The following is a 19,913-nucleotide window of genomic DNA, read 5'->3' on the forward strand; positions in this document are numbered from 1 at the left end:
AAGTGGCTACTTTTTTTGGTCATAAAATTTTCTTGAAACCATTGGTATTCTTTTTCTATAAAAGAATCGTAATTTCTACCACATTGTTTTAACTTTTTTCTTCACTTTGGAAATAATTTTTCTAAAGTAGCATTAATTTATGTTCTATTTGCTAATTTCTTAAGTAAATATTTATCCACTCCTAATTCACGTATATTCGGGATAAGATCTGATCTTTTTGTTGTTGCTGTTTTTAAAATCATTAACATATATCAGAAACATTTTTGAGTACTTTATATCATTTTTCACTTTACACTGTTTAACATTTTGTGTTATAACTTTTTTGACAATTATCACATTACGTTCCCAAAGTTTAAGTAAATAATGCTACTTGTATATTACAGGAAATACTGAAGCTGTTAAGTAATGCTATTTCAAATATCTAGCACTTCTTGAATGGTAAATCATTATTCAAATAAAAGCATTTTAACAAATTTCTAAGTAGCATATGATGACAAAAATATGTTTCTTGAAACTATATTTGATATGTTGAAACAAGTCATACAAGTAAAAAACTTAAATTCAAGAAATACAAATGTCAATGAGTCCATAAAAACCTTGTTTCCCGTCATTTTCATTTATTTTGATATAATAAATCACTGTTAAAAAATGGCGGAAGACAAGGTTTTTATGGGTTCATTGACATTTGTATTTTTTCAAAGAATATATAAAGTTAAAAAATTATCTTAAAAGTAAATACAGACTTTAATTTAGATTAAAAGTTCTCCATTTTTACTAAATAAAAGTCTCTCATTTTTAAGATTTCTTCGAATATAATATTAAAATTTTTAACTTTGTTTTAACCATAAAATGTAAAGTATAAGTTTTATTAAAAAACTATTTTTACTTTTTAAATAAATGGTCATTCTAATTCAATATTGTTTAAAAAAGGGCACTAAGTTTACCAAAAAATTGTGAGGGGTTTAGTACCATTTTTTTGTTGTTTTGAGTCACTGAACGTCATTTCTGGCTGGCAAAACAAACTTGGTTGGCAAAAAATTTCATTCACTGCGAAAGCGCGAGTTAGATATCTAATTAATATAATTGATCTGTCTCGTAACGTTTCGTAATTATCAAGGACACAGTTTTTAAATTCCGAGAAAAAATTTATGTCCCGATTTATAACTTTATTCCAGGGCACAATGTTATAAAAACTCTACAGCTGTAAACTACAGCCGAAACCATTTCGCCGTATTTAGAGCCGTAAGCCGGAATCCGGCTTACGGCTCTAGGAAAAAAATATACATGTTCTAAAACTTTTTTTTTACACTGGAACATTTTCGGCCGAAGCAATGGAAATTTTGAGCCATAGAAATCTACAAATTTAAAAATAGAAACTAGAGAGCGGACAACCGCGATTTTCGATTATCGATTAATGACCAACCAAATTAAAAAATTAATGATTAATTCGATTAAAGTTGTGTGACCGTTTTAATCAGTTTCGAGTAAACTATTAATCATTTTAATCAAATTGTCTAACAATTAGTCATTTTATTCATTTTAATTCTAGTTAGATTTTTTAAATTTCTAATACTCCTTGTTCATAAAAATGTTTTTTTTATTTTAAGAGAAATACATAAAATGAAAAACACAATGAAACACATTTTTGTTTTAACATTTATTGTACAAAAATCACGAACACATTAAAAGATGGCAAACAAAAAGTCTCTCAATTAGTTTAGCTATTTTTGTTGGTTTGTTTAAGAGGCAAGGCTTCAGATGATTTAGGAATTTTTCCTCTTTTTTGAAGGCTGTCGTGTTGGCTGCTCTGCCAAATCATTATCTTCAAGTTCATTTAAATCTGAGCTTCTTCCAGGATTGGTTGAGTCAGAATTTGTGGCAGAAGAAGGTTCAGAGTCTAAAATATCATTCAAACTCTCAGCAGGGACATCCTCAAAAGTAAACTGAACAATAATTTAATCGAGTTATTGCAGCTACCTTAATTAAAAAAATCAAATCGATTAAAAATCAAATTTCATGAATATTAATCGTTTTAATCATTTAGACGCTCTATTGTCCCGCGATCGTTTATAGAAAACTCGCTCTAATTAACTTTTTAATCGTTTGGTTTTTTTTTTGATCATTAATCGAAATAATCGATATTAACGAATAAAATGATCACATAGGACGGTTGGCCAGTCTCTAATAGAAACCATTGGTTCTTTATGTAAACAAAAGAAAAGTTTAAAAAGCTAAAATAAAAAAGGAAGTAAAAGTTTGAGTTCAAATTGATCAAAATGGTGCAGATTACACTAGAACAGAAGGAAGACATTGCTGAGCTGATTAAGCTTAAGAAGGACCAAATTTTGTTGCCTTTTGACAAGGAAAAAGGCATTACCAAGAAGTCAAAAGCCCTAGCATGGAAGGATATCTACAACCAGTGCTTGACAAAGGGAATCCCTCTTAAAAGTGAAGATCATCTGCGAACTGTAAGTATATTTTTGTGAAGAAATTGATTTTACCTTACATTAATTTTCATTTGCCATTTTGTGGCACTGTAATCATAGCAAGTACTTAACAAGCACAATTGAATAGATTTTAACAGATTAGAAGCCATAAATATGTAAACATGCAGGTACTGGGCAATGAAATGAAACCAAATTCTTATAGCGCATTTTAGGTATTTTTAGCCATATTAGCCATACTATTTGCCCATTTGGCTTAGATCTCACTCTTTGTTTAACACTCCAAAGAGTAATGCATACTCTAAGGTTCAATTAAGGTACTGCATTAATGGTACTAATCTGATTATAGAGTGTCTGGGATGGAATGCGGCGAACTGCAATCAACAAGTTGACTGCTGCTAGGCAGACTGGAGCTTCTGCGTTGTCCCTAACTCCTGTTGATAATATGGTCCTTGACATCATTGGAAGAGATTCAGCAGTTGTCAAAGGACTAAACCAGCCCAATGACCTCCCAGTGATGCCAAGTGCAGAGAATGATCCACCTCAACTTCCTGACTTGGACACCAGTACATTGAGTATCACAGGTAAAAAAATATTTTATGGGCAATTAGTTCTATTGTTTTCTCAAAAGTAACTGAACAAAAGGAACTATTTGAAGATTTTTAAACAGTAGTGCATTCATTTGTAATATTAGTAAATGCCAATTATATGTTCATAGCAATGCAGACATGTTTTTGTCTTTAATATCAACAACTTTGTGTAAAACAAGAATTTATTCACAGAAGCTAAACCTAGGAAACTAAAATACCTTTCCTTTTTACAACTTTTAGATAGTGTTTTTCGTGCTCCTCTCTTGCCAGTTGGAAACCGAAATGTTAGGTCATCATCACCAGTGCCCAGTGTCTCAAGAGCTTTCTTTGATCCTCAGGAACAGCCTTTTGAAGTTAACAGGACAGCAGGTAAAAGAACTTTAAATAAATCCATGTGATTTAGTCTAAAATAGATCAAACCTTCCTCATGAGTATGAATTTTAATGCTTCCAAATCTGACATAAAATCTCAAAAGAATGTCTAACATTTCTATTGTGTAGAACAATTTGTTACATTCATGATTTGAAGACAAAAGGAGAAAGTCTATATTTTATTTTAATAAGTAAAAGATTACAGTTCATCAAACTATCACAGGATCGGTGCAACTCAAAACTTTCTTATTTTCAGTGGGTCAGGATGAAAACCAACCTCAACGGAAGAAACAAAAGTCAGCTGGAAGCACTCCTCTTTGGTTTGAGAATGGCTACAAAGAAGTCAAACTGAAGAAAGCACAATATGAGCTTGAAGAAGGACCTGCCAGGCTTAGACTGATGAGAGCTGAAGCTGAACTCTATGAGGCAAAGGTGGAGCTCATCAAGGCTCAAGTGAATGAGGCCAACATGAGGGCTGAAGAAGCTACAGCAAGAGCTGAATTTTTTCGAAGAGCCACCTTTTCCCTTTCTGGAGATGTTGTCCTTCATGTTCAAGACAGAGGCTCAGGAGAAACAGTGAGTTTTTTAGTACTAAAATGGTTTGCATTTTAGTACTAAAAACACTCACTGTTTCTCCTGAGTCGAAGCAAATGTAATTTAAATTTAAAACAATTACAGATCTTCCTTCTTCACAACAACAAATCATGATATATTTTAGTGTTCATAGTTTTCTTTGTTTTGTACTCAACTGATGACACACCAAAATCATTTTTTGTAAAAAAATACCATACTGCTACATGGTTTCTTGCAATGGCAAGGACCAGGGTCCTCACATGGACATGTGTTCAAGGTCTAGTGCCTCACATTGGCCCTTTTAAATTTAAGCAAACAGCTCTATCTGGACCTTCATCTTACTAACTATACTCATTCTTCTTTGTGTCATTTTTTTTTTAATTTTTCAGCGAACATTGTTCAAGCTTTGATTCCCTCTAAGTTCTTCAGTTCCAGTCAGCTTCATTTCAACTTTAGAAAGAGTCAAAGAAACTAATTCCTAAACGAAATGCAAATATGTATTGTCATAGAAGAGTGAAACCTGCAAGCCAAGACTCAAGAGTTACTTAATTTCTCCAAGCAACTTTATAAATTCTTTTTTTTTAATCTAGTGAAGATTCTCATAAAGTGATGCATTAAACTGAACTATTTCTGTCAATCTAATTTTGAAATTGAAAATTTGTCAAATTTGCTGTATGTTCTTATGAAAGTATGAAATAAAACATAAAATATTACATTGAATTATCCATTAAATAGAGCACAGGTTCACAATCAGTGATCTACCATCCAAAGATGGGCTGCAGAGAGATTTTTGTTGGGCCCTATGAGATCAATGATTTACAATTTCAAATGTAAAAGCTTTCAAGTATTGACTTCCTAGGGGATTCATAATTTACCAATGAGAACTAATTGTTAAATTCTACTCCTAAATCAGAAAATAAAATTGTAAAATTTCTTTGCTAAACTTTATGTTGCAATAACTTTTACATGAGTCAAGATAGCATAAATGCTATTTTATACTTTTTTTTCAGTCTTAAAAAGCTCTTTCTTCGATATTTTATGCATTTTTGCTCTAAAGTTACAAATAAAATTGCAAATTCGAATTTTATTTTATTTTTACATAAAATGGTACAACTTTTTGGATGTATCAGCTTTAAAGTGCTGATATTTTATTTTTAAAAATTTGTTTATAAATAGAACTGTCCAACTTATTGGTACAAAAATGTTTTCTTGTCTTTGAGCAAAAATAACCCAAACTTCCAGATAATAAATGCAGATTTTCCCAAAATTTTTATACATAAAATTTAATTTTTGTCTAATAACAAATCCCCTAAGCTGTCAAAAACACTATTTCATTGTTGTTTCAATAATAATTTTGGATTTCTTGACTTCTTCCGAAGCATCTAACTTACGAAATGCCTTAGCCACCCATGTACTCCCATTTTGCCCTTCCAGATCAAGGGGAATTGAAGTTGAAGGGCAAAATTGCAGTTGCCAGGGCCCAGAGGGCCCAAATCGATCATTTTCTTACACAATTGGCTGCACAAAAGACATGTATAGAGCTGGCGATATCTGTAAGAATGCTAGTAAACCCATGAATGACCGAGTTAGCCTTTTCCCACTTCTCACTGGTGGCAATCCATCTCTTTTGCTTCAAATTTCTGATAACCTTGCCGACCTCATTTCCCTCCATCTTCAAAAAGCTGTCCCATTTTGCTTTGATAAAATGACTGCTGTAAAACCTAACACCTGTCGTCTAGGGTGTGAAGCCCAAAATGTTTTCTCTGGCATGACTTTGGCTAGTGATTACACTGCACATGTGCATAAGGATAGACACGATGTTCATTATGGCTGTGTTGCCCTTGTAACTTTTCTAAAAGATCCTCTTACCACTCCCCAACTTCATGTACTACCCCAATACAGACTTAAGGGGTCTCATCATCAAGGAGTAGGGTTTTACTTGCCACATGGGAGCCTCCTAATTGAAAATTCAGGCCTAGAATACCACTCAAGTACACCTGTATTGTCCCCTAATGGTTTGGACCCCCAGAGACTTGCCCTCATTTTCTTCCTCCATAAATTCTTGCAAAATAACAATCATGGTAGAGAAATTTACCTAGCAAGGTTGAGTAAACGTAAGAAAAAAGCAAAGAAAAAAGTTAAAAGGTTGAAGAAATGACTAATTGACCTTTGCCATTTTCAAAGTTAACCTCAGTCATTAAAATATGTCAGTTTTTTTGGATATTTTAGATGTTTTTCAAAACTAAAACTTTGTGAATTTTCAAATTATCTAAACTAATTCTGTCTTTCCATCAAAGAAAAGTTTTTGAAATAAAAAGTCATATTTTTTAAAAGCAATGTCTCCTTTATTTTAAAATGTGCAAAACACATTGAAAATTTTCTCCAATTTAGTACAAAAATGGATTTTTAAGTACCTTAACAAAAACTATTTTACATTATCATTTTGCTTTGCATGTTTACAAAATTTTGAATTTATATTAAAATCCTTTGTCTTCTGCTTAGTCTTAATTTTTTACAATTGGTATTAATCTATATATAAATGCTTTCAATAACTTCCGAATCAATTTGCTTATGAGAAAAAAGGGTGTCAAATAAATAAATAAACAAATATTTCAAAACCTATTGTCAGTCTTCTGCTTTCTGTACTATCCAAATATAGACTTGGTAGTTCTAAGTGTCATTTTGTAGGTTTTAACATAGCAGCTTTACTTAAAACTCTGCCTATATCATTTTAGCAATGCAGTATTGGCATCAAATAGGAAAAATTTTACATGCACCACAAAGTCTAACATATCCTTTAGCATCATTAAAATGGGCGAAACAGAAACATCTTCTATTCATTAAAGAAGGTCAAAAGTTGCTCTCTTTTTCTAATACCAAGAATAGTTTTTTTGTCGGTGTATGTTTGGCTTTCATTCTCTTCTCTCAAGGTACCATCCAATGTTTGCTCTGCTGGAGGAATAACTGGGTGATTTCGCTTACGTTTCCGGTGCTTCCTGGGTCGACGTGACGATTGCTGTTGAGGAGACAGGTCATCATCAAATTCACAAGAGTCACCAAACTGAATGGCTAAGTTGTGTAGAATAAAGGCTGCTATAATGAACTTTGGCACATCCTCCATGTTGTGCAATCGAAATCCATTACCCAGAGAGTAAAACCTTTTCTTCACAACACCAAAGGCTCTCTCTATCACATTCCTGGTGACACTGTGTGAATCATTGTACTTTTCTTTCGCACCATCTGGAATTCCTGGGAAGGGGGTCATTAGCCATTCACGCAGTGGGTAGGCTGAATCTCCCAGGAGTACAGCACCTTTGAAGGGCCGTTGATCAAGAATGTCAAATGATCTCCAGAGAGAACTTTCACGGATAACTCTTGAATCATGACATCTGCCTGGGTGATTAGCATCGACATAATAGAAAGACAAATCTGGCCCACAGACTGCAAGTACATTAATGGAGTGTTCCCTGTAGCGATTCAGAAATGAGGCTTCATCAGCTCTGGGTGGTTCAACATTAATGTGGGTGCCATCCAGGGCACCAGCACAAAGAGGAAACTGGTTGAACTGGTAAAATTTCTCTGCTAGGTCACTGCAAACTTCAGGCCAACGAATGATTTCATTCTTCAGGGAGATGACAGCATCAGCAACTCGATGGACTGTAGCATGAATGGTCTTGGTATCAACACCTCGAGCATCTCTTAACAAATGGTAAAAGGCATCAGTGCCCAGGAATTGACAAAAAAGCAAAATCTGGAAAAAGAGTATCCCATTAAAATGTGGTTCTTAACAAATAGTTTTGTTTTGATGATAAAACTTTGCAAGAGAATTTTACAATTAAAATACAGAATCCAACTTATGCAATTTTTGGTTCATATGGAGCACTTTGTAAAAATATTTAATTTCTCTGCTTAATCAAACATTGTTGTTATCTAAAAGACTTTGTTGTTTTTGATTACCTGTTGCCTTGAACTCAGTGGATGATTTCTGTTTGTAGGATGCTTAAGTTGATCTTCAATTTTATCTTCCAAATAGTCGACAGCTGCTCTTGGGATCCGATTTTGTTGTCTATACACCACATCAGAGACTTGTTCAGTGAACCTTCGATCTTTGAACTAAATATTGTTTTTTTTTAATTAAAATATCCTTAAAATTATACAATGAGATACAGAGCCCACCAACTATTTTCAATCAAATTAACCTTACTTACTATACATAATCTACGTAACCTAAGGTACCTTGCCTTGTGCTGTCTTTGGTGAACTATAGAGTAAAATACTAATCCTAACCCAAAATAGTCCCTCAAGATCTAACTGGAAAGATCATCGAAACCATATGTCCTACTGTTTTAAAGTTTGTCTGAGTCTGCAAAGTCTGAATTTTGTTCTGCTCGAAACTACTAATCCCCAGGATATTATTTGGTTTAGTATATTAGGGTAGCTTAGTTTTTACCTGAATCTTTTAATAATGTTAAATAGGTGGTTTTATCAATGGTGCATGCAAAGCTAGATTACTTTTGCATTTAAATAAATATTTTACAAAAACAAAAATCTTTCAAACTTGTAGTTATCTTACCACTCTGGGCTTTCTCTTTTTTCCAAAATGAGTTGACAGGAAGTAGAGCTCCATATCTGAGCTGGAGCAATCAAGATCCAAGTCCATAATAGCTCGATACAAGATGTATTTTATAATTTTAAAAAAAGCTCTGTCTGTTCCAAAAAAACTTTGAAAATGTTTGCTTTCTAATTTTCATCCAAAGGATTAACTGGTTTAGCCAATTTGCTTTTGAAATACGACTGTAAGTCAAAAATTCAGATGGTCCTACAGCCGGAGTTTCTACAGCTGTAATTCCTACAGCTGTAGAGGTTTTACAGCCGAAAAAGTTTTATAACACTGAATTTCGATTCCGGCTGTAAATTTTCTACAGACGTAGCCATTTACAGCCGTAAAAAGTTTTTTAACATTGTGCCCAGGATAATCGTTTCCTTTGTCTCGTTATTTTTTTCCGGGAAATTTCTCGTCTCGTTACGCTTTTCCCGGTTCATTTCGAGAAAACGATTCCGAAACGCAAACCCTTAGAGTTTGATAATAGGTTGCTCAACTATGTGTACTTTCAAAAGAATTGTAGCGCTTAAATAACTCGTAGAGAACTGCTCTATACCTTTGACAAATGTGGGAGCCATATGATTTTCTAATACAGCCATGGACTATTACTCAAAACATCTATTTTAATGAATTTCGAAAAAGGTTCTAAAACATAATCCTATTTGAAATTTGTGAGAGAGGTCATTCGTTTTAAGGACATCGTAAAGAGCAATCTTTTCTCCACACAATCAAACCTCGAGATCGATAATTTACTAAAAAACGAGTGAGAAAGTAATTCTTATATTGAACTAGGTCGAAAAAATTGACGAACACTGAGTGTTTTACAGCTCAAGTTTTGTTGAACCTGCTCAAGTAAGTCGCATCACCTGAAAAAAAAAAAAAAACTTTAACGCATTTTATATCATTGAAATGATAGGCATGGGCTAGCCTAAAGCTCAAGATATTTTTATGTTACGTTATAAAAAACATATAGGTAGTTAGACTTCAATTAATTTTAAGATGTTCTTGCCAGAATCAGAAGTGTATTGCACAACTGGCTTTTTCTTTTTTGGCTTATTGTTAGGTAACAATAACTGGTCTTTGAGTGGTATCATTTGTCAGCCACTGGTAAAAACTATTGCATAAATACTCATAGAGTTAGATAAATCATAAATTTATGATTTGTCTAACCCTTAGCAGATTTACCAACAGCTGGTAAATTTGGAGGCAATGACTGGTACACAGCCATGTGGATTCTCTGGTGAGCGTATATAATAAGAGAGGGAGGAAGAGATCCGTCAGCACCAACTTTTGCTGTAATAAAAGTGCAAAGAGATTTGTAAACAAAAACTAGTAAGCCAAGCTGTCATGCTATTATGCTAAGCTCTCATGCTAAGCTCTCATGCTCTAAGATATGTAAAATTAAAAGCATTTTATAGTGCTGTATTATAAAATAATAAAAGCATTAAAGAAATAACAGAAAAATAACCAATAAGTAATTTAATATAATTTACATTCCTAAAACTGTAATTCTTTCTATATCTTTATCTGCATAAGGAACATTTCTTGATTCTCTTTCAGTAGTAAGAAAATGAGAGTTCTGGCGCATAGATACTTTTTCCATACTTAAGCGTGCTAAGTTTTTGATTCGTGCTAATTTTTTATATTCGTGTCACCTTTTAGAGAGTTGAGAGTTCTGACGCATTGATGTACATTTCCGTCTTATTTTTAGGCAACGACTAAATTTTTCAATAATTAGAAAAATTGATTTAAATAAAATAATTTTTAAGATAAAAAAATGTTTCTTGCGAGGACAAAGAACGCAATCGAGTTGAAAGCTTTATTTGATCTTTTGTCTTATGATATGAAGATGGTGAGTTTGAATATCAGCAAAAAAGTGATTCATTTAAAAGCAAAGACGACTATTAATCTAATGTTTGAAGTTGATCTTTTAGCTGAACAGTTTGAAGAGTACGTGTTTAATTTTTAGGAGCCATTGTATATCGGCATTGAGAGTTACATTAGCAAGGCTTTTAAAACGATGAAAGGTGAGAGCATGGTGACTTTATCGATTTTTAGTCCAGGAAGTTTGACAATTGATGTAAAATCTTCTGAAAATTTCGAGTACAGCATTAAGGTGTTAACAGAGAGTGTTCAAAATGTGTTTTTTCTTGATTGTTTTTCGTATGATGCAAAGTCTAAAAGAAGAATTTCAGTTTCGAGATTTAGCGACATGTGTAGGATGATTAAGCCTACTTCTAAATTTAGCGTTACAAGGGAAAAAGGGTTGTTTATTTTTTCAATGGACACTCAAGACATTTTTTCAGAGAGTTTTAAATTTGGAGTAGAGGATTTGTCAGATGAGATGAAAGTTCACAGCGTGTATCGTTTAGAGCAGTTGTATCGATTTTCAAAGATTGTTTTATTTTCGAGCGTGTTGGATGTTTTTGTGGAGAAGTATAATCCGCTTATGTTTAGTCTACTGGTAAAATTGGAGTAGTAAAAGTGTATTTTCTTTAAAAACATTAAAAACGTTTTAAAATAAGTTTATAAAATTGCTCCTAAGAATGGAATGCTTGAGAAGGGTGAAATAGGTCCAAGCAGCAAACCAGAGCCAATAGGTTCATATCCTTTTCCTTTTTTAATAAAGAGCCCATCTCCGTAAATGGGTTTGTTTTTAGTCCAAGGTTTTAAGTATAAACCAGAACCGGCAGCAGCGAGTTTTACTCCTTTTCCATTTTTGCTCATGTATACAATTCCTCGTCCTGCGATTTTGTCAACCATAGCTGAACCGGCAGAAGAGCCAACACCTGCAAGCAGACCAGCGGTTTGTTTTCAAGGTTTACAACGGCTGTCGGAAATGTAGTTACTAACGGTTTTAACCGCGTGCTTACAACCATTGATCCATACGTTCCAGAGGTTGTAAAGAAAACCGTAAGTGATGTGAGAAATGGAGTCGAAAAAAGAATAATGTCTCTCAAATCGATTGTATTCAGCAAACCACAAATAAAGTTTGAATTGACTGATCATGCGCTAAATTGTATCACCAAACAATTTTCTTACAGCCCTTCTGGAAATTATCAAGACCCTGCAGCCTTTTTAAACATGGTTAAAGATGCTGCGATCAAAGTCATAGAAATAAACACAAAAACGAACCTTGTTTTAACATGTGAAAGGACGCGTGTGAACATTGTCACTGGACAAGAAACTCTTCGCACTGTGTCCTTCCCGTCTAAATACGAAGTTGTTCTTGAATCAACAGATAAAAGAGAAAGCTTTAAAACATGGGAAGAAAGAGTTCTTGAAAACGTGGTCAATTACAGCAAGGAGGGATCCAGTTGGAAAGTTTCCAAAATTTTAAAAATGGATGTTAACAGGAATTTTAAAAATAGATGTTAACAAAATTTTAAAAGTAGATGTTACATCGATCTGCCCAGTGACGTAAAAAACAAAAAGGCTGTTGTTAATATGGAAAACGAAGACTATCAATGCTTTAAATGGTGTGTCACTAGGGCGTTGAATCTAAAGAATAATGAAAGAATTGACGAAGACTTGATTCTAAAATTGAAATGGGTAGGAATTGATTTTCCTGTCAAGCTTAATGAAATCGACAAAGTTGAGAAAAACAATCCAGATATTAGCGTCAACGTTTTTGGGTATGAAAACAAAAACCCTACCCTTTACGAATATCCAAAAATTTTGATCGAAAGCATACTGTTGATTTGTTACTCATTTCAAACGATGAAACTAATCATTATTGCCTCATTAAAAGTTTAAGTCAATTGTTATCTTCTTCCACATCAGCACATCATGGTAAAAAACATTATTGCAGAAATTGCTTGCAAGGTTTCAACTCTGAAGAATCGCTTCTTTGGGACTACTGCATTGATCATAGTTCGGTAAGAATTGAACTCCCTGAAAAAGGCACCACCATTCAGTTTCAAAACAAAAACAGGTCCATAAGAGTTCCGTTTGTGGTGTATGCTGATTTTGAAAGTTTCATCAAACCCATTAACGATGAGAATAAATATCCCGACGGTGAGTCTTACACGAGGCAATACCAAAAACACACTCCAAGCTCCTTCTGTTATTACATCAAAGGTCCTGAAGGTTACAAAGAAAAGACTGTTGCATACACAGCAGAAAGCGATGATGACGACGTGGCTCAAAAATTTATAGACTGGCTCAATAGAGACACCCAAAATATTTACAATAAATACAAGTTTAAAAGAAAGCCTGTCATGACTTATGAAAATAAGAATCGTTTTAAAGCTGCAACCCAATGTCACATTTGCGAAAAAGATCTCGATGGCGATAAAGTCTTAGACCACTGTCATTTGACTGGAAAGTACCGTGGAGCTGCTCATAAAAAATGTAACTTGGATTATCAAATTCCTATATTCATCCCGGTCGTCTTTCATAGTTTGTCTGGTTACGACAGCCACTTGTTTATTAAAAAATTATCTGGAAAACTAAAATGTATCCCAACAACGAAGAAAAATACATTAGCTTTTCAAAAGAAGTCAAAGTCGATGAATTTGTTAAAGAACGAAAAACGCTATACGTATGGCGAGAATTAAGGTTCATTGACAGCTTCAGGTTCATGGGCTCCAGTTTGGACAGTTTAGCTAAAAATCTAACCAACGATCAATGCAAAAACGTGGCTAAGTATTACTCTGGAAAACAGTTTGAACTATTGAGGAAAAAAAGCGTTTACCCTTACGATTTGGTGGACTCGATTAAAAAGTTTTCTGAAACGCAATTACCTCCAAAAAAAGATTTTCTCTCCAAACTCAACGATAAAGAAATAGAAGACGAAGACTATGTGCATGCTCAAACCGTTTGGACTGAATTTGGATGTGAAACGTTTAAAGATTATCACGATTTGCACAATTTGTCTGACGTCTTAATACTAGCGGATGTCTTTGAAAATTTCAGAGACGTGTGTATAAAACACTACAATCTCGACCCCGCTTGGTATTACACTTCTCCAGGACTAGCCATAGACGCTTGTTATAAAATGACTGTAGTAAAATTGGAGCTTATAATTGGAGCGATCCTGACATGCTGCGCATGTTTCAAAAAGGAATACGCGGCGGAATCAGCATGATTTCAAATCGGCTTGGAACTTCAAATAATAAATTCATGGACGATTCGTATGATCCTAGCAAACCATCTAAATTCATCCAATATTTAGACGCTAACAATTTATACGGATGGGCGATGAGCTAAAATCTTCCCACTCACGGATTTGAATGGATGAATGAAGACGAACTTTTAAATTGGAAATCCATGCCATGCGTTCTTGAAGTCGATTTAGATTACCCTGAACATCTTCACGACGATCACAACGATTACCCTTTAGCTCCTGAAAGAATGACTCTCAACAAAGTCGACAAGCTTGTTCCGAATTTAAACAATAAAAAGAATTACGTCATACATCATGTAAACTTAAAACTGTATGAACAATTAGGAATGGTTATTACAAAAATACACAGAGGTATCAAATTTGAAGAAAGTCCTTGGATGAAAAAATACATTGATCATAACACCAATTTAAGAGCAAAATCCGCCAACGACTTTTAGAAAGATTTTTTTAAGCTCATGAACAACTCCGTCTTTGGAAAAACCATGGAGAATATTGAAAATCATGTAGACGTTAGACTGGTCACTAAAGAAGAAGAAGCTAATAAATTGTCTAAAAAGCCTAATTTCGAAAGTCGAACCATTTTTGATGAAAACCTGATTGCCGTGCACATGAGGAAAACAAAACTTTTTAACTTCCCAAATAAATAGGTTTGTTGAAAACAAAACTTGTATACAACAAACCTAATTATTTGGGAATGTGCATCTTGGATTTAAGCAAAACTCTAATGTTCGAACACCATTACGACTATATCAAACCAAAATATAATGACCGCGCAAAGCTGCTTATGACTGACACGGACTCGCTCATTTACGAAATTGAAACTGAAGATTTTTACAAAGATATTGCCGACGACATACTAGAAAGATTTGACACGAGCGAATTTGACAAAAACCATCCCGCCATTAAAAATGTCGGTTTCAAAGTTGGTGCTAACAAAAAAGGTCATCGGAATGTTTAAAGATGAAACAGGAGGAAAGCAAATTGAAGAGTTTGTTGGACTTCGACCTAAGCTCTACTCTTACAAGATCCTTGAAGAAAAAGAACACAAAAAGTGCAAAGGGGTAAAGAAAAGCGTTGTTGACAAAAAGATAAAGCATCAAAACTACGAAGACTGCTTTATGAATAGAAAAGAAATCTTTGTAAAAATGAACATTATCCGATCTCATAAGCATGATATTTACACGGAAGAGATTAACAAAGTTGCACTCAGCGCTGAAGATGATAAAAGAAAAATTTTGGAAGACGGAATTCACACTCTGACTATAGGACATTATAAAAACAAATTTAACTTGATCAACAAGTTTTTCGGTCCGGATGATAAGGATTCATCTGATCTGTAGAATTTTATATAGTAGCTTATGATCATTATAAAGCAATTAATAAACATGAAAATCACTTCACTAAACGAAAAGATTTTAAAGTAGTTTGACATTGAAGCTGCAAAAGACACGGAAAACTTTAAAAAATTAAAAACTGAAAAACCTTTCTTTATTGCAAAAACCATTCATCTTGTTCAAATGTATGAAGACATTTTACAAACAAAACTTCCCTTTGAAGAAATTAAAAAATTTAACGTCGAAAAAGAAGACATTCAAAGAAAATACTTTCAAACAGCGTCAAAACTTGTCAACTCTAAAAAGTGGACTCATATTAAAATTGAGCAAAAACCAATCTACTTGTACAAATGCAAATACTGCTCAAATGAAGATCTCAACAAGTTTGAAATGGATGAGTGTGGTAAAAAATTTTGCATAAAATGTTCTTGCCAACAAGAAACTCTAGAAATTAAAAAAGGTTACTATCATTTCAACACAAACAAAACAAGCTTGTCAAGAATAATCCACTTCTAAGAATGCATCAAACAATACAACGGAAAACAAAAATGCAAAGTTCAAAAGGAGATCTTTGAAAAACTAAAAAGCAAATTTCAAGCTCTAAACCTTCTCGTCAACTCCAATAAAAAAAGCATCAAATATTCCAAAATTACCAAAGAACATATACTCATCTTCTTAAAGCAACTTGGGTTTACCAATCACTATGAAAATGCTAACTACATTTATTTCGTGCTGACTGGAAAAAGAATAGATGACATTGAATACTTGGAAGAACAGCTCATCAAGGACTATATAGAATTCTCTTCTCTCTATGACACTTATTACGGAAGAGACAAGTCGAAAGAAATTAAAAGAAAAAGCTTCATTAACGCGCAGTATATTTTGTTTCAATTTTTAAGAAACAGAAATCATCCATGCAAAATTGAAAACTTTTCTTTTCTAAAAACGATTGATAAAAAAAAGCTGCATGATGAAATTTGCTCTCACCTATTTCAAAAACTTGGATGGACTTTTACACCCACTTTCTAATTATTGAAAAATTTAGTCGTTACCTTAAAATAAGACGGAGATGTACATCAATGCGTCAGAACTCTCAACTCTCTAAAAGGTGACACGAATATCAAAAATTAGCACGAATCAAAAACTTAACACGCTTAAGTATGGAAAAAGTATCAATGCGCCAGAACTCTCATTTTCTTACTACTTCTTTCAGCCAAGACTTTTACAGCTTTTGGTAAAAATTGAAACCCGAACTCATCAAAGTTAAAATTGCGCTTGGGTTCATATAGGATATCAAGATAGCCTTTCTCCGTTGAATCCGTTAAATCTAAGTAGTTTCTGATGCCCTCGAACCACTATTTAATTACTTGTTGTGACACATTACGTCGGTTGGCACCCAGTGACTCCGTCACGCATGTAATTATGTTAATATTCTCGCTGTAAATAATTTGTATCTTAGAAATGATTGGTAAAAATATTATGGTAGCGTACTTTTGAAATACTGTAAGTAAATTAATATCTAATTATAGGCCTATTACAAATTGTGTTAAATAAAAAGGTTAGTAGTAAAATGATAAAACTAAAATTTTTCACAAACCAATCATCTCCAGGTTCTAACAACTCTGATCTACCAAACTGATAAGATCTGTCCCTGTTTATTTACCCTATCAAACGTTCATCTGACAATAGACGGGGCACAAGTGACATGATGGTGAATTAGGTGACAGGATGAGCTCTCCTTTGTGCATTGATTTTATAGTCAATCAAAACTTGCTCCTCAGCTTCGTTCAAAAAAGTGTAGGGGCCCATTTTTTTGATCATAGGAGCTTTTCCACAAAACTTGTCTCTCAAGGTTGTTCTAGAAATTCCATAATGCTTTGATGCACCAGTTATGCTTCTTCGACCGCTAAAAAATAATAAAATATGTAGCTATCTAGGCAGTAAGAACTTATAGCAAATGTTATTAGAAGGTTTGTGAAAGGTTAATTGATATAAAATTAGTGACAAAGGTTAGTGAAGGGTTAATAGATGTAATATTATTCATCTTTAATTTGATTATTTAAATAAAATGATAAAAATTTAAATAATATTTGCAAGTTTAAAGTTAGTAGTTATAAATTAATAAATGAAAAATTGGTTTTAAAATTGTTTAAAACCTGTGAATAGTCTGAAAATGTAAAGTATGTATAATATTACTAATCAAAAAATAAAAATAATATTTTTATACTACGACGATTACTATTTAATTATCCAATTTAAAATATATCATAACTATTCAGGTATATGCATTAATTTTAACAAAAAAACGATGTTGTCTAATGATTTATAAAAAATTAAAATAGCAATTATCAACAATGGTGACTAGAACCAAGAGGCTGTCAAAGATTTAACTGCTTATCACGTTGCTATTTTAAAATAAAACAAGCCATACGCGTATTTACTTATGTGTCACAGTTTGTATATTGTAATAAGGATAAAAAAAAAAGTCAACTTTTTAAAAAAATTTTTGTCAAATTTTTTTCAGTTATAAACAGAGCATCAAAATTTTATTTTAGATACGGTTTTTGAACTTTCCAGCAATTAGCTTTTATTCTAAATGTTTTTTAGTGACCAAGCGAAGACTAGGTAGCTTGGTGAAGACTGGGTATTTTATCCTATTTGTTCAATTTCTCTGAATTTTTTTTTTTTAAACTATAGTTTTAGGTTGACAAACGGGATGAGTAACTTTAGGGAACCCATGCCCTCCATCTACACCTAATTTAATGTCAACATCATTTGTTTCTTGTTTTTTCTTATTGAAGCACAATTGTAGTTAAGTCTAAACTTTATAGCGTGAGTTACAACTGTGACCATAGTAAACTAAACTTAGATAATACATAAATACATAAAATACACAAAACATTAATATATATTTATAACTACTTTCATAACACGGTTTTATACTGAAGTAAGGATCAATCCCTGCAATTTCTACAATTGGAGGAAAGTTTACTTTGCTAATATAAATATTTTATAATTCAGTCCTTCCTCCCATACGTATTAGAGGAAGGTCTGTTTCTGAATAATCTTTCCAGAATATAGTTTTGATAAGGTTTGAATAGTCTTTTACTTCAATAAAAAAGTAAAGAGTAAGTAATACGTCTGTTAACTTCTACATTCAACAAAAATTTTAAAATGTTTAAAAAGAAAACTAACAAATCTATTATCAAATATTTCTGAAACATTCTAAATACAGGGGTATGTGCATGATTTTGAAACGAGATCAAAATTATTTCTATCATTCCGGATGTTCTTCTAACAATTCGAAACGCTCTAACAACTCTATTCCCTTCTTAAGTCTGCAGCATCCATGGTTTCTTCATCTAAAATAAAATTTTTAACAAAATTATTGTTATTGAAATTTCTGAAAAGATTGCAGTCGTTCGAAGTCAAAAGTTTTAGCATGATATATTTTCGCATACTATTATGAAAATTAATGTAGAATATTGCGTAGGTAATCAATTTAATTTTGCCGACTTATTATTGAGACCTAAATATTTTGGGCCTGAGCGCTCTAAAACAGTTCCTTTGTAATGGGAAATTAGCCCTGTTAATAGCATCTTCATTATTACATTTTGGCATCTTGGTTTTCATATCAGTCAGAAAATATGTAATAATCATTTTAACGTAATTAGTCTCGTCTCTTTTTATAGTGGTGTTATTTGTACAGTTGCACACTTTATGATTGCGGTGTACAGTAAGGGTCTGCGTCTCTGAATCGTTTTCTCGAAATGAACCGGGAAAAGCGTAACGAGACGAGAAATTTCCCGGAAAAAAATAACGAGACAAAGGAAACGATTATCCCGGAATAAAGTTATAAATCGGGACATAAATTTTTTTCTCGGAATTTAAAAACTGTGTCCTTGATAATTACGAAACGTTACGAGACAGAGCAATTATATTAACAAGATATTAAGGGTCTGCGTCTCGGAATCGTTTTCTCGAAATGAACCGGGAAAAGCGTTATGAGGCTTAGCAATACTAAACTATTTTAAGATTTTTTCCAGGCGAAAAATCTTCTCAAGTTCTCATCCGCTCCATTAAGAAAAGACGACTTTCCATCCCAGATTGTCTTATAAAGCGCAAGTCAAGCCAGGCAAGACTGAGTCAGTGTCTGAATTACAAATCCAGAGATCCAAAGCAACTTTGAGGTGACTTGGAAATTATGAAACTTCTGGCAAGGATGAATCTTCCATTCAGCTTTGTTGAGGCAAAACCTTTCAAGGAGTTTATGCACTACTTAGATCCAAAGCTGAGAATCAAGGCTGCCATAACTTATTCTAGGTACAAGCTGCCTTTGTTGTATGACAATTTCAAGACGGCTATGGATAAAGTTTTGGAAACTGATCTACTAAAAAGTCCGGGAATGGCTCTGAGCACGGACATTTGGACTTCAAGGAACTTTGATCCATACCAATAATTGTCTGTTCATTACATTGACAAGGAGTGGACCCTGAGCAAGTTTGTTGTTTCTGTCAGTCCGTTCAGGGAGAGGCACACAGCAGACAACATTGCCAAAAAGATCGACAAGTAAGTTAAATTACAAAATGTACTTTTTTAAATGAGTTAAGTGATATGCCTGATCTTGCCATTATGCAAGTTTATAATCAGTGCAAAGAAAAGTTAGTTATTTTAGTGTTTGTATAAGATATAAATTACCATACTGTGACAATACTGGACATTTCAGTTTGCTGTAATTTTTTGTTACTTTTTTAGGGTTGTTGCCGATCTAACTGCATCAGGAACTGTTTCAGTTGTCGTAACACATGACAATGCTGCCAATGTCAAAGCTACAATTCCAAAGTGCACCTTTATTGATGAGTCTTTGCTT

General features: G+C 33.2%; 1 protein-coding gene across 1 annotated transcript; it reads left to right on the forward strand.

Annotated features, from left to right (window-relative positions):
• The first annotated feature begins 2,276 nt into the window (after positions 1-2,276).
• On the forward strand, positions 2,277-4,017 carry LOC149884680 (uncharacterized). Its single transcript, XM_090094541.1, has 4 exons — positions 2,277-2,468; positions 2,794-3,028; positions 3,275-3,403; positions 3,662-4,017. The coding sequence occupies exons 1-4, from the start codon at positions 2,277-2,279 to the stop codon at positions 4,015-4,017; spliced, it is 912 nt and encodes a 303-aa protein (XP_089950667.1).
• Positions 4,018-19,913: the final 15,896 nt, after the last annotated feature.

Source organism: Hydra viridissima, unplaced genomic scaffold (genome assembly GCF_058129835.1).
Source record: "Hydra viridissima isolate aposymbiotic clone 2 unplaced genomic scaffold, HvirCarnegie_v1 scaffold_8, whole genome shotgun sequence".
In the NCBI taxonomy this organism is placed as follows: Eukaryota; Metazoa; Cnidaria; class Hydrozoa; order Anthoathecata; family Hydridae; genus Hydra; species Hydra viridissima.